This window comes from Choloepus didactylus, chromosome 1 (assembly GCF_015220235.1).
Source record: "Choloepus didactylus isolate mChoDid1 chromosome 1, mChoDid1.pri, whole genome shotgun sequence".
NCBI classification, from domain to species: Eukaryota; Metazoa; Chordata; class Mammalia; order Pilosa; family Megalonychidae; genus Choloepus; species Choloepus didactylus.
In genome coordinates this window covers 64,984,109-64,999,580 of record NC_051307.1, presented here as the reverse complement: position 1 = coordinate 64,999,580, position 15,472 = coordinate 64,984,109, and the positions used below count along the sequence as shown (strand labels likewise).

At 35.9% G+C, this 15,472-nt stretch overlaps 1 protein-coding gene across 1 annotated transcript in view; it reads left to right on the top strand.

Annotated features, from left to right (window-relative positions):
• Nucleotides 1-15,472, top strand: part of IMPG2 (interphotoreceptor matrix proteoglycan 2) — a 106,295-nt gene that overhangs the window by 19,861 nt on the left and 70,962 nt on the right. The window contains exons 3-5 of the mRNA XM_037834871.1: nucleotides 325-491; nucleotides 3,061-3,092; nucleotides 3,225-3,248. Of these exons, the coding sequence (XP_037690799.1) occupies nucleotides 325-491; nucleotides 3,061-3,092; nucleotides 3,225-3,248 (223 nt within the window). The remainder of the gene's footprint in view (nucleotides 1-324; nucleotides 492-3,060; nucleotides 3,093-3,224; nucleotides 3,249-15,472) is intronic.

Sequence of the window (15,472 nt, the reverse complement as noted above, 5' to 3'; positions counted from 1 at the left end):
GGTATATTCAACATCAGCTCTACTTTTACAAAGTATAAACATGGATTTTTTTAAGAGATAGGAATAATCCCTGTTCAATATGAGGTTCATATTATTTCCAAGGGAAAGGAGTGAGGGAACCAATTTTCTTCATAACTGAAAAGTTTAAAATGGACATAGAGAAGAGCTTTGAGAACCATTCTGAGAATCATTCCCATATCTCTTCAGAAAGAACACTAGGAATAAGAGTGCTTCAGGGGATTCTGAATGAATCAGTCCATGATCATTGTGAGGATCCAAAACACATTGGCTTTTCATAATGATATCTCTTTATCCATTTTCCAGTGTGTCAGGAAGCTGTGTGGGAAGCTTTCAAGACTTTTTGGGATCGACTTCCTGGACGTGAGGAGTATCATCATTGGATGAATTTGTGTGAGAATGAAATCACAAGTATATTTGAAATGGGCATGAATTTTAGCCAGTCTGTGGAACATAGAAGCTTAATCATGAAGGTAAGTGTGGCAACAAGGGAAGGAATTGCTGGAATGTGGTAGGAGTGTGCATCTACAACCAAGGCCTGAAGGAAGAAAGAACAGGTGCAAATCCCTAGGGTACTCTTTCATTGAATTAGGCAATCCCAGTGAGTTGCCCTAGGGCATGGCCTAGTCTTTGTATACCTAGCTCTGGCTTAACCCAAGTAAGAGCCTCAGCCTTATTTATAAATGTAAATATTTGGAAATAATACTCAGCAAAGGTTAAGGCTAAGAATATAAATCTGTGAGAGTCAGATATTTTTGCCAAAGTTTTACGTATCAAGTCAGAGTGGTTACAGAAGATATAGTTCATTGAATAGATGTTTATTAAAATATAATTATGATTCTAATTAATGACTTTGCTTAATTATTTTTCCTGTTTTTGTTATGTTTATTCTTAGCAAAGGATAAATAAGCATTCATACAGATAAATTATTTACTCACCTGCCCTCTTTCATGTAACAGCATAATTCATAACAATGACACATGAGGCATTTCATATCTTTTGTCATATTTTTAACTGCTTAGCATTAATAATTGTGAGAATAGTTACTATTTATTCAGTATCTATCATGTACCAGGCCAAGTATTAAGCCCATTATTTATTATATCTAATAAACAGCAACCCTATAAAGTAATGCTTTCTTTTTTACAGATAAGGACATTAAGCATCAGAGTTAAGTTTCTTATCCTGTGTCACAAAACTAGATGAGATGTAGCGTAAATCCAAAACCCAAGTCTCTTTTCCAAAATTCATGTACTTTACCCCATACCATTTGGCCTCCTGTCTCAATATTACCATTTTTACAAATTGCTGTGCCTAACACAGAATAGCTGTTCAATGAAAATATTAGTATATATATACACACACACATATACATAAATATAATTATGTTTATATTTATATCAGCAGTGTCTATCTCAGTTGTGGTGGAATATAGGATTAGCTGATAGAGCAGCAAATACATATGATGTAGAGTTAGTATCATCATAATAGGCTCCTGGGCTATTACATTGAAGGTGTCTGTTACTAGTGAAACTTTTAGTAATGTTAGATGTGAAGACAGGAGATACATGTTCAAGAACATGCAGACAAAGGGGGTGAGGTATTAACTCAATTGAATCTTAAATGATTAGTATGAGTTAGCTAAACGAGGAGGAGTCAGGGATGGAAATTCCAGGCACAGGGAATAGCATGAACCAAGTGTTTGTAAGGAATGACTTGGGCCAAGGTAACAGAAGGGTAGGCTGAAGTGACAGGAGATCAGACTGGAAGAGTGGTAGATTAACAAGTTTGGAGTTGACTGTGTAGATGATGGGAAACCATTGAAGGGTTGCAAGCAGGAGAGTCACAGGGGCTGATTTTACAGGCTTGAATTTTAGAAAGGTTGTTATGGTTTCTTTACACCATAGGATGGATTACAGGGGATAAGGCTGGAGCAGAGAGACCAGTAAGATGCTGTGCAGGACTCCAGGCCAGAGGGGATGAGGGTCCTAACTAGGGCGTAAGAGAGAGAAAGGGAGCATAAGAAACTTAAGTAGAAATCAAGATTAGTAGGACTTTGTGATGAATTGGATTTGGAGTGGGATAGGATGAAGGAGTGTCCCAGGAAGTTTCCCAGTTTCTAGCTTGGATGACTAGACCAAGTACTGAGGTAGAAAAGCAGCTCTGTAGATGTGGCAGAGAGAATGAGTTCACTTTTTAATGTGTTGATTTGAGCTGCCTGTGTGAAATGTGAATTGCTTGATATTTAGGTATGAAGTCAAGGAGAGTATTTTGAGTTGCAAATATAGCTTTAAGATGCATCATCCTTGAGATAGTAATTGAAACCATGAGAAGAGTTGAGATTATTCTGAAAGAGTCTGTTGCATAAGAGGAGCAGCGAGAGGTTTTTAGATAATCTTCTGTCCCATTTTACAAATGAGGAAATTGAGGCCCTGCACCAGAGAGGTTTTGGGATTTGCCTATAAGTTAAAGAGAAGAAAATGGGACTTGAAGCCAGGTTTCCTGATTCCAAGTTAGTTGTCTTCTCATCTCAAAATGAAACTACAATTTAGAGGAAACTCGGGGATCCTTTGCTTTGGAATGCCCTGGAGGAATAATCCAATTATTGATACAATTTGTCTGAATTCTGGAGAAACAGATTTATCAGTTATTTAATCCACATGTCTCTATTATTCTAAGAAGAGAATTACTATAAATATTTTAGATTATAAAATAATTTGATGCTAAATCCATGGCAGGTTGATGTAAAACTCTACAAACCTCTAACTTGCGGATTTTTTGGGAATGATTAGCAGGTAAGGTCTGTAATCTTTGCCCGTTTAAGAGAGCACATAAACAGAGACTGAGTGTCAAAATGTCCCACAGTCACAAAACAAACTTGGCCTCTTTAGTACCTTGTTTTAACCACAGAGAATTTGTTCTAAGCACAGAGAATACTAACATAGATTCTACAATGTTAGGGAATTAATGTTCTCTATGGAAAAAGTTTTATTTCCTGCTTAATAGCTCCCTTAGTCATTTTTACATGTTTGCTTTCCTTAGAAACTGATTTACAAGAAGGAAACTGTAAGCAGGTAAGTGTCTTCTTTTTTTCCTGAGTTCATGTTTGGCAACATAGATGTGCCACACCTATTCCAAAACTCACTCCAAATTTAATGGTGGTTTTTTTTTTTTTTTTTTTTTTTTTTTTTTTTTTTTTGGTCCAGTTCCTGCAATGACCAGACCTGTGGGTAAGTCCCAAATGTTTTTCCTCATCTTAAGGTCACCTCCCTTTCCAGACCACCACTGCAGCCACTATTCTTGCTTACTGTCTGACTTTACCAGGTGGCAGACTTGTTTCTCTCTCTTGGGTAGGAAAACATCTTTGGTTTATATGGAATGATCTGTTGTTTCGGTCTAAAGGCTAACAGTAAAATTGTTCTGTAAAAATGGTACACCTTAGTGGAGGATAGATTGTTACATGATGGGGCAGTGGTTTGGATTGCTTTATTGTTATTAATGATTATGGTCTTTAAACATAGGAATAACACAACCTAGAAGTGTTTGCTGGTGCCATGTTTCTTCCCTCTATTGGCCTTTAGGTTTAGGAAAAAGATCATTTCTGGATCCTGGTAATAGAAAACAAAACAGATCATGGAAGGTGAGGGATTTTGAGCCTATAGGGGTTGAAGATTTCCAGTTCTATGCATCCTCAAAATATCTAGACTACAATAGGAGGCAGGTGATTGTATAAGACAGCAACACTAAGCTATGTGATCCAGGTCAGAGCACAGAATTTTATATCAAATTGGAGGGAAGGGCAGATTGAAAACTGCGTAGGTGAATTACTGTCTAGAGATGCATTCTGGGCAGCAGAGATTAGGTACAAGTGTAGCTGGAATATACCTGTAAGTGGTGGTAGGGGGTGTATTTAGGTTTCAAATCAAATGTGAGCAAGCAGTATGGAATTGGAACTCTGTGTGGTCTCATTCCCTCACTCACTCACTCATTCATTTACTTAATCACTGATGATACCACTGATCCTATGCTGGGATTGAGTACCCTAGTTGGATGTGGGGCCATGTGGTCCTCTCTTGGGTGTGGGCTCGTCAATGGAGAGGAGAGCTCTAAGCATCCAACCCAAGCAGTGGACTAAATACTCAGGTGAGCCCCACAACTCCCAGTAATCCTCATGATTGTATTAAACAGTATGGTAAAGAACTCTGTTGGTCATGAGATGGGGCAGAGATTCAAAAGAGGCTGAAATGGGTGATGATTTGAAGGAACTTGGCTATTTCTGGGATTAACCTATCAGTTATAACAGGGTTCTCTGTGATGCTTCCCCCTTTTCATATGTTTGGAAGGATTCTGCAAGCATTGCAAGATGGGAGAAAAAGGGAGGATAGAGCAGAGAGTCCATTGTACTTCATGTTTAGAGTGTGTTGTGATGGAGAGTTCTGGGCGGACATTCTGCTTTAGAAACATCTGTTGGTAAAGGATATCTGTTATTGGTGAATTTGTTGAAATTGTGTTGACCTGTTCTCAGCCTTGTTCATAAAAAGAAGGCCTTGCTCATTTAGGAAATTTTAGGCCAATGATTTTGCAACCTTGGTTGGACTGCATCCCACTCCCAGAGACTGATATAATTTATTTTCAGTGTAGCCTGGGCATGGGGATTTTTTAAAGATTGCCAGGTAATTCTAAGTGCAGCTGGTGTTGTGAACCACTATTAGCCTTACAAGAAAAAGTAAACACAAGTACAAAATACCATTCATCTTCTGCAACTGAGATTTCTAGACTGAGTCCAGAAACTCTACCAAAAGAATTATCATAGAATAGCATGTTTATTCTGAACAGGAAGAAGTCATTAGTGAATACGTATTAGAACGGAATGTATCTCCATTGTTTGATATTCTTAATAGGTAGTGTGTTCAGGATGTGAGATATCCATATTTTCTGTGCACACACAAAAATTATTTTAAGCAAATATTTCCTGATATTCTGAGTCGAAGAACAAATTGCTCAGAAAGCACACTTTTTCAATAAACACTATCTCTGTGAGGACTAAGGGCCCCTCCCCCCTCTTCGATTTTGAGAGCAAGTTACATAGGCAGCTGCCTACAAGACTGGGACAGACATTACAGGTCAACAGACCTTCTCATCGGGGAAAGAATGTATTGTCAAAGCCTTAAAACTCCCTTTCCCTGATTACTGTTAATAACTAAATCATGTTAATCCTGCTGAAACTCTGTTGTCACACCCTATAAAACTAAGTCTCTATAAGCCACCCCCTTGGCACTCCCTGCTCTCCTTTTTGCGTAGTTTACTTTCCACAGCCAGCTGCAACCATGGGACCATCTCCTGTCAGTAAGTCACAATTAAACCCATGTCCACTTCCATGCCTGGTGTATTCTTCAGTCTTAGGGCTTAACTGGGTTGGAACAATGAAATAATATGCATTTTTACTTTTATTTACTTTTTTATTTCTAAAAGCAATTGCTCCTTAGTAATACTGTCTAACAGTCTGTATATCTATGATTCTAATGATAGAACTAGAAGGAACTTTAGAGACCATCTAATCCGAATTTCACAGTCTACTGGGTTAGAGTGATTTGTCCAAGCTCTCCTTAAGCTCAACCTACCTAAAGCTGAACTCATTTTCTTGCATATCTGTTTCTTTTTGGGTTCCATTCATCAGTGAATGGCACCATGATCCATCTAGTTTCCTAGATTCCTGTCTTTCATTCTCTCTCCCTACCCTTTTGCCAATTCCTAATATTCTCTTGAATCCATCCATTTCTCTCTGTTTCCACTGTCTTTACCCTAATTCATATGAAAAATACCTTTTTCCTGGTGCAAAAGCTTTTCAATAGGTCTCTCTACTCGTTTGCAACCCATTCTCCACACTGGCCGGATATCTTTTCAAAAGAATAATTCTGATCATGTCCCTCCTTTCTGTAAAACAACTTAATGGCTCCCCATTGCTCTTTATTTTTAACCAGAGAAGTTGTATGTTTTTAGAAAAATCATGCAGAAAATCGAGTTCCCAGATACCCCTCCCCCCAGCTTCCTATATTATTAATACTTGGCATTAATGTGGTACATCTGTTACAATTGATGAAACAATATTATTATACTATTTATTATATTCATAGTTTACATTAGGGTTCACAGATTGTGTTGCACAGACCTGTGGGTTTTTTTAAAATTTTTTATTCTAGTAAGGTATATAGACCCTAAAATTTCCCCTTTTAACCACATTCAAATATATAATTCAGTGGTGTTAATTACATTCACATTGTTGTGCCTCCATGACCATCATCCATTAACAAAACTTTTCCTTCACCCCAAACAGAAACTCTGTATAATTAAACATTACCTCCCCATTCCCAAACCCCAGTCTTGCCCCTAGTAACCTGTATTCCTATGAATTTGCTTATTATAATTATTTCATATCAGTGAGATCATACAATGTTTGTCCTTTTGTATCTAGTTTATTGCACTTAACATGATGTCTTTGAGGTTCATTCAGGTTGCATGTATCAGAACTCCTTTCTTTTTTTACACCTGAATAATGTTCCATTGTAAATAAACACTTTGTTTATCCTTTCATTGGTTAATGGATATTTGAATGGCTTTCATATTTTGGCAGCAGAGAATAATGCCACTGAAAACATTGGTGTGAAAATATCTGTTTGGGTCCCTCCTTTCCGTTCTTTTGGATATATCACCTAGAAGGGGAATTACCAGGTCTATAATTCTATACTTACCTTTCTGAGAAACCACCAAACTGTTTTCCACAGCAGCTATGCCTTTTTATATTCCCAAACAATGAATGAGTGTTTTTATTTCTCCACATCCTCTACAACACTTGTTATTTCCCATTATTTTAATATTAGCCATTCTAGTGGGTGTGAAAAGGTATCTCATTGTGGTTTTGATTTGTATTTACCTAATGGCCAATGATATTGAGCATCTTTTAATATGCTTATTGGCCAATTATATATCTATGGAAAAATGTCTATTTGCTTCTTTTGCCATTTTTAAACTGCGTTGTTCGTCTTTTTGTTTTTGAGTTGTAGAATTTCTTTATATATTCTGGATATTAAATTTTAATAGATATGTGGTTTCCAAATATTTTCTCCCATTCTGTAGGCTGTCTTTTTACTTTCATGATGAAGTTCTTTCATGAACAAATATTTTGATTTTGAAGACATCCCATTTATCCATTTTTTCCTTTGTTGCTCATGCTTTGGGGTAAAGTCTGAGAAATCATTACCTAACACCGGGTCCTGAAGATGCTTCCCTTTCTTCTAGGAGTTTTATAGTTCTGGTTGTTATGTTTAGGTCTTTGATCCAATTTGGGTTAATTTTTTTTATGTAGTGTTAGGTAGGTATCCACCTTCATTCTTTTGCACATGAATATCCAGTTTCCCAGCACAATTTATGAAAGAGACTATTTTTCACCCATTGAGTGGACTTGGCTTCCTTGTCAAAAATTAATTGGCCATATTTGTGAGGATTGATTTCTGAGCTCTCAATGTATTCCATTTGTCTATATGTCTGCATTTGTGCCAGTACCATGCTTTATCGATTATTGTAGCTTTGTAATAAGTTTTAAAATCAGGAAGTGTGAGTCCTCCAACTTTGTTCTTCTTTTTTCAAGAACGTTTTGTCTATTTGGGGCCCCTTATTCTTCCATATAATTTTGATGGTTGATTTTTCCATTTCTGCAAAGAAGGCTGTTGGAATTTTAATTGGGATTGCATTGAACCCGGAATATCTTTCCATTTATTTAGGAATTCTGTGATTTCTTTCAGCAATAGTTTTCTGGGTATAAGTCTTTTCATCCTTTGTTAAATTTATTCCTAGATCTTTGATTCTTTTAGTTGCTATTGTAAATGGAATTTCTTTCTTGATTTCTTCTTCAGGGTATTCGTTACTAGTGTATAGAAACACTACTCATTTTTGTGTGCTGATTTACCCCACCACTTCACTGAATTTGTTTATTAGCTCTAGTAGTTTTGTTGTAGATTTTTAGGATTTTCTGTGTATAGGATCATGTCATCTGCAAATAGGGAAACTTTTACTTCTTCCTTTCCAATTTGGATGCCTTTTATTTCTTTTTCTTGCCTAATTGTTCCAGCAAGAACTTCTTTGAATAACAGTGGTGACAGTGGGCATCTTTGTCTTGTTCCTGATCTTAGAGGGAAAGCTTTCATTCTATCAGCATTAAGTAGGATGTTAGCTGTGGGCTTTTCATATGTATCCTTTACCATGTTAAGGAAGTTTCCTTTTATCCCTAGTGTTCTAAGTGTTTTTATCAAGAAGGGGTATTGGATTTTGTCAAATACATTTTATGCATCAATTGAGATAATTATGTGTTTTTTTTCCTTCATTGTGTTAATGGGTTTGTGTACATTAATTGATTTTCTTATGTTGGCCAACCTTGCCTACTATAACCCACTTGATCATGTTTTATAAATTCTTTAATATGCTGTTGGATTTGGTTTGCTAGTATTTTGTTGAGGATTTTTGCATATTCATAAGAGATAATAGTCTGTAGTTTTCTTGTGGTATCCTTATCTGGCTTTGCTCTGAGAGGGATGTTGGCTTTGCAGAATGAATTTGAGTGTTCCCTCTCTTTAATTTTTTGGAGAAGTTAGAGCAGAATTGGAAATAAGTTTTAGAATGTTTGGTAGAATTCCCCTGTGAAGCCTTCTGGTCCTGGGGCTTTCTTTGTCAGGAGGTTTTTGATTACTGATTCAATCTCTCTACTAGTAATTTGTTTGTGGAGATCTCTTGTTTCTTCATGAGTCAGTATAGTTAGTTGGTGTGTTTCTAAGAATTTGTCCATTCCATCTAGGTTATCTAATTTATTGGTGTTCGTAATATCCTCTTATAGTCCTTTTTATTTCAGTAGGGTCGGTAATAATGTCCCCCTTTGCATTTCTGATTTTTGTTATTTGTAGCTTCTCTCTCTTCTTTTTCAGTCTAGCTAATGATTTGTCAAATTTATTGATCTTTTCAAAGAACCAACTTTTGTTTTTGCTGATTCTCTATGGTTTCTTTCTTTTCTATTTCATTTATCTCAACCCTAATCTGTAGTATTTCTTTCCTTCTGTTTGCTTTGGGTCTAGCTTGCTCTTCTTTTTCTAATTCTTCCACTTTTGTGGTTAAGTCTCTGATTTGAAATCTTTCCCATAAATTTTGGTATTTTGCATTTTCATTTTCATTTGCCTCAAGGTTTTTCCTATTTTTGCTTGTGATTTCCTCTTTACCCCATTGGTTGTTTAAGAGTATGTTTTTTTAATTTCCACATATTTGTGAGTTTTCCATTTCTCCCTCTGTTATTGATTTCTAGCTAAATTCCATTGTGGTCAGAGAATATAAATTCTATGATTTCAATTTTTTGAATTTATTGAGACTTATTTTGTGACTTAACTTATGTTCTTTCCTGGAGAATGAGCCATGTGCACTTGGGAAGAATTTGTATTCTGTTTTTGTTGGGGGAAGTATTCAATGTATGTCTGTTTGGTCTAGTTGGTTTAAAGTATCATTCAAGTCTTGTATTTCCTTATAGATCTTCTGACTAGATGTTTTATCCATTATCGAAAGTGGTGTATTAAAGTCTTCTACTATTAATGTATTAATTAATAGTATTAATGTATTAATCAATTTCACCCTTCAAATCTGTCCATTTGCTTCAGATATTTTGGGGCTTTGCTCTTGGGGACATATATATTTATAATTGTTACATCTTCTTATTGAATTATCTCCTTTATCAGTATATAATGACAGTCTTTTTTCCTCATAAATGTTTTTAACTTGATGTCTATATAGGTAGCACTGCCCTCTTTTGGATATTACTTGCATGGTATATTTTTTTTCATCCTTTCACCCTCAACCTACTTGTATCTTTGAATTTAAGGTGAGTCTCACAGACACCATATGGTTCAGTCATGCTTGTTTTATCTGTTATGCCAATCTCTGCCTTTTGACTGGAGAGTTTAATCCATTTATATTTATAGTTACTACTGATAATGTTGGACTATCTTCTGTCATTTTGGTGTTTAAGCCTAGGTATGTCTTATACCTTTTTGTCCCTCATTTTTTCTGTTAATGTCTACTTTATATTTATTTGATTTTTTGCATTGTACCATATTCAGTGCTTTTTCTTTTCTATCTGGATATATTTTTCATCTGTTTTCCTTGTGATTACCATGGAGTTAAAATTTATATATATAACATTCATATTTGGTGTGGTAACAACTTAACTTCAATAGCATACACATACTTTTTCTATACTCCTCTGTTCCCCAACTTTTTTTATTTGTACTTGTTACCACTTACATCTTCATACATTGTATCTCCCAAACCATAGATTTATCATTACTTTTTGTGCATTTGCCTTTTAGCACCTATAGGAAGTAAGAAGTGATGTTACATACCAAACAATACAGTAAAATAATACTGGTATTAATAATTACCCAAATTGTTATCTTTACCACAGGTCTTTCTCTATACCACTTTGAATGACTGTCTAGTGTCCTTTCCTTTTTGGCTGATGAACTCACTTTAGCATTCATTGCTTGTAGGGCAGGTGTAGTGGTGATGATCTCGCTCAGATTTTGTTTATCTGGGAATGTCTTAATCTCTCCTTCATTTTTTTCTTTATTTTCTCTCCTTCATTTTTTAAAAATTAAGTTTTATTGGGATATATTCACATACCATACAGTCACCCATGCTGTACAATCAGCTGTTCACAGTACCATTGAATAGTTCCGCATTCATCACACCATCTATTTTTTAACATTTTCCTTACCCCAGAAAGAATAAAAATAAGAACAAAAAATAAAATAAAATAAAATAAAATAAAATAAAATAAAAGTAAACAAGAACATCCAAATCATCCACCCCACCATCCCACACTATTTTTTATTTAGTTTTTGCCCCCATTTTTCTACTCATCCATCCATACACTGGATAAAGGGAGTGTGATCCACAAGGCTTTCACAATCATACTGTCACCCCATGTAAGCTACATAGTTATACAATCATCTTCAAGAATAAAGGCTATTGGGTTGCAATTTGATAGTTTCGGGTATTTCCTTTTAGCTATTCCAATACACTAAACCTAAAAAGGGATATCCATATAGTGCTTATGAATGCCCACCAGAGTGATGTCTTGATTCCATTTGAAACCTCTCTGGCACTGAAACTTTGTTTTGTTTCATTTCACTTCCCCCTTTTGGTCAAGAAGATGTTCTCAATCCCAAGATGCCAGGGCTGGGCTTATCCCTGGGAGTCATATCCTGCATTGCCAGGGATTTTACACTTCTGAGAGTCATGTCCCACATTGGGGGGAGTGCAGTAAGTTCACCTGCTGAGTTGTCTTAGCTAGAGAGAAAGGGCAACATCTGAGCAACAAAGAGGTACTCTAGGGGAGACTCTTAGGCACAATTATAAGTAGACTTGGCCTCTCTTTGCAGTGAAAAGCTTCATAAGGGCAAGCCCCAAGATAGAGGGCTTGGTATACCAAACCATCTGTCCTCAATATTTGTGAGAATATGAGTGACAACCCAGCTGGGGATGTCCAATATTTCCACATTTTCCTCCAGCTTCTCAGGGAGGCCCTGCATATATATTTTTATTCTTTGCCCAAATTACTTTGGCATGTGTCTCTATTTCACAATATCCTGTACAAACCTACCAGATATCACTTCCTATTCACAAAGTTCCATGTAATTAATGGGGTTTGAATAAACTGACTGTATAAGTTAAATTAGGTAATGTACTACAGAAAATATAGATCCTACACCAAATAAACATCTCTTTCCTTGGTCTCGCAAAGAAGCTGATGTTTTAAAACAGTCAGTATTATCCTTTACTCTTTGGCCTGATTTGCCCTAGTCCTAAACAGATCTGCTTCATTCTTATCTCTAATTGAAGTCTGGATTCTTTTTCACCTTTTTAAATTAGTGTATGCAGTAATACTGACATTCATATCTGCCAAGCTCTAGCTCTGAGTTTCAGGTATCACACAGATACCCAGAGTTCCAGAGACCGACCAGGTTATACACAAAGGGATCAGCATCTTGGAATTTGGAGATAGCCATTACAATTTGGGAATAGATATGACTGCTGTAAGAGTCTACAATCTAGGGGCCATCATAATAAGCATTTCCCTTATAAGCTGTGCTCTAAGATTCAATTCTGAGTTTACACATTATAGTTAGTCCATATTGTTGAGGCATTATAATGTTTGTCTCTTCATTTCTGGTGTACTTCACTCCAAATGCTGTCTACAGGATCCATTCATCTTGTTGTGTGTCTCACAGCTTCACCCCTTCTTGCAGTTGCTCAGTATTCCATTGTATGCATACACCACAGTTCACCATTCTGTTCATCAGCCGATGTACCCTTAGACCTTCTCTACCTGTTGCAAATTGTGAATACTGCCTCAATAAACACCAGTGTGCAAATGTCCCTTCATGTCCCTGCTCTCAGATCTTCCAAGTATATACCCCATAATTGGGTTGCAGGACCTTATGGCACCCACATACTTAGTTTCCTGTGGAACCACTGCACTGTCCTCTAGATAGGCTACACCATTCTACATCCCCACCAACTGTAAATAGGTACATCCCTCTCTCCATGTTTTCTCCAGCACTTTTATCCCTATTTATATTTTTTCCTATAATTTATAGAGATACATTGACATTCCATACAATTATCCACAGTGTACAATCAGTTGTTTGTGGTATCATCATATAATTTTGCATTTATCATGACAATCAGCACTTGAACACATTGATTACTATGAAAAAAATTTTTTAAGAATAATATAAAAATAAAAATAAAATATCATATAATACATTATAATAGTAAAGTCAGACAACACCACCACTACCAAGAATCCCATGTCCCTCCCTTATATCCCCCTCTCATATACATTTAGCTTTGGTATATTGCCTTTGTTATATTTAATGGAAGCATATTACAATGCTACTGTTGACCATAGACTCCAGTCTGCTTTGATTATATTTTTTCCCCAATACCATCACTTTTTCAACACTTTGCATGGCTGACATTCATTTGTTCTACCACATATAAAAACATTTTTATATTTGGACATTTAGTCACAATCATTGACCACTCTAGTTTTTGCTAAGTTATACAGTCCCAGTCTTTATCATCTATCTTTACCTCTGTTGTCATACATGCCCTTAGCCCTCCTCTTCCAGGTTTACTCAAGACATCTTTGTTCAGTATACTTACAATATTGTGCTACCACCACAAGGTATTATGCTATCTATTTCTGGATCTATACAGTCAATCCTATGGAACATTCTGTAGTTCTTCAGCATCAAATGCCTGATCTCTACCCTCTTTCTATCTTTTGATAACCTGTGTTATCAGCTTTTAACTCTCAAAGTTTGCTTATTAATGTTAATTCATATTAGGGAGACCATACAGTATTTGTCCTTTTGTTTCTGGCTAACTTCACTCAACATAATGTCCTTAAGGTTCATCCACATTATTATACATTCCATGACTTTCTTCAGTCTTATAGCTGCGTAATATTCCATCATATGTATATACAACAGTTTATCCACTTGTCTGTTGATGTGCATTTGGGCTGTTTCCATCTCTTGGCAATCGTGAATAATGCTGCTATAAACATTGGTTTACAAATGTCTGTTCATGTCTTAACTTTCAGTTCCTTTGAGTATATACCTAATAATGGAATAGCTGGGTCATATGGCACATCTATACTTAGCTTTCTGAGGAACCATCATACTGCCTTCCAGAACAGTGAATGAGTGTGCCTCTTTCTCCACATACTCTCCAGCACTTGTTAATTTTCTGCTTTTAGTTAATGGGCATTCTGGTAGTTGTGAGATATCTCATTGTGGTTTTGATTTGCATTTTCCTAATAGCCAATGAAGTTGAGCATTTTTTTCATATGTTTTTGAGCCATTTGTATTTCCTCTTCAGAAAAGTGTCTATCCATGTCTTTTTCCTATTTTTAATTGGGTTGTTTGTCTTTCTGTTGTTGAGTTGTAGGATTCCTTTATATATTTGGGATATTATACCCTTATCTAATATGCAGTTTCCAAATATTGTCTCCCATTACGTGAGCTGGCTTTTTACTTTTCTGACAAAGTCGTTTGATGTACAGAAGTGTTTAATTTTGAGGAGATCCCTTTTATCTATTTCTTCCTTGATTGCATGTGCTTTGGGTGTAAGGTCTAGGAAACCAACTCCTATCACAAGATCTTTAAGATATTGCCCTACATTTTCTTCTAAGAATCTGATGGTGTTAGTGCTAATGTTTAGGTCTTTGATGCATTTTGTGTAAATTTTTGTATGAAGTGTGAGATAGGAGTCCACTTTCATTCTTTTGGAAATGGATATCCAGTTCTCCAAACACCATTTATTGAAGAGGCTGCTCTGTCTCAGTTGCTTTGGCTTGACTGTCTTATCAAAGATCAATTGTCTAGGATGCAAAGATCTATTTCTGAACACTCAATTAGAATCCATTGTTTGGTATATCTATCATTATGCCAGTACCATGCTGTTCTGAGCACTATAGCTTTGTAGTATGTTTCAAAGTCAGGTAGTGTGAGACTTCCCACTTTGTTCCTTTTTCTCAAGATATTTTTGGCTATTTGGGACACTATGCCCTTCCAAATAAATTTGGTTATTGGTTTTTCTATTTCTACAAAGTAAGTTGCTGGGATTTTAATTGGTATTGCATTGAATCTATAAATCAGTTTAGGTAGAATTGACATCTTAATTATGTTTACTCTTCCAATCCATGAACACAGTATGTTCTTCCATTTTTTTGAAGTCCTGTTTGATTTCTTTTAGCAGTTTCTTTTAGTTTTCTCTGTATAGGTCTTTTGTGGCCTTGGTTAAGTTTATTCCTAAATACTTGATTCTTTTGGTTGCTATTGTGAATGGAATTTTTTTCTTGATTTCCTCCTCTTGTTGCACATTACTTGTGTATAGGAACACTACAGATTTTTGTGCATTGATCTTGTAGCCTGCCACTTTGCTGTATTCATTGATTAGTTCTAGAAGCTTTACTATAGATTTTTCTGGATTTTCTACATATAGAATTGTGTCATCTACAAACAGGAAAGTTTTACTTCTTCCTCTCCAATCTGGATGTCTTTTATTTCTTTTTCTTGCTTAATTGCTCTCACTAGAACTTCCAGCACAATGTTGAATAACAATGGTGACAGTGGGCATCCCTGGCTTCTTCCTGATCTTAGAGGGAAAGCTTTCAGTCTTTCCCTTTGAGTATAATGTAAGCTGTGGGTTTTTCATATATTGCCTTTATCATATTGAAAAAGTTCCCTTCTATTCCTATCCTTTGAAGTGTTTTCATCAAAAAACGATGTTGAATTTTGTCAAATGCCTGTTCTGCATTGATCAAGATGATCATGTGGTTCTTCTGCTTTGA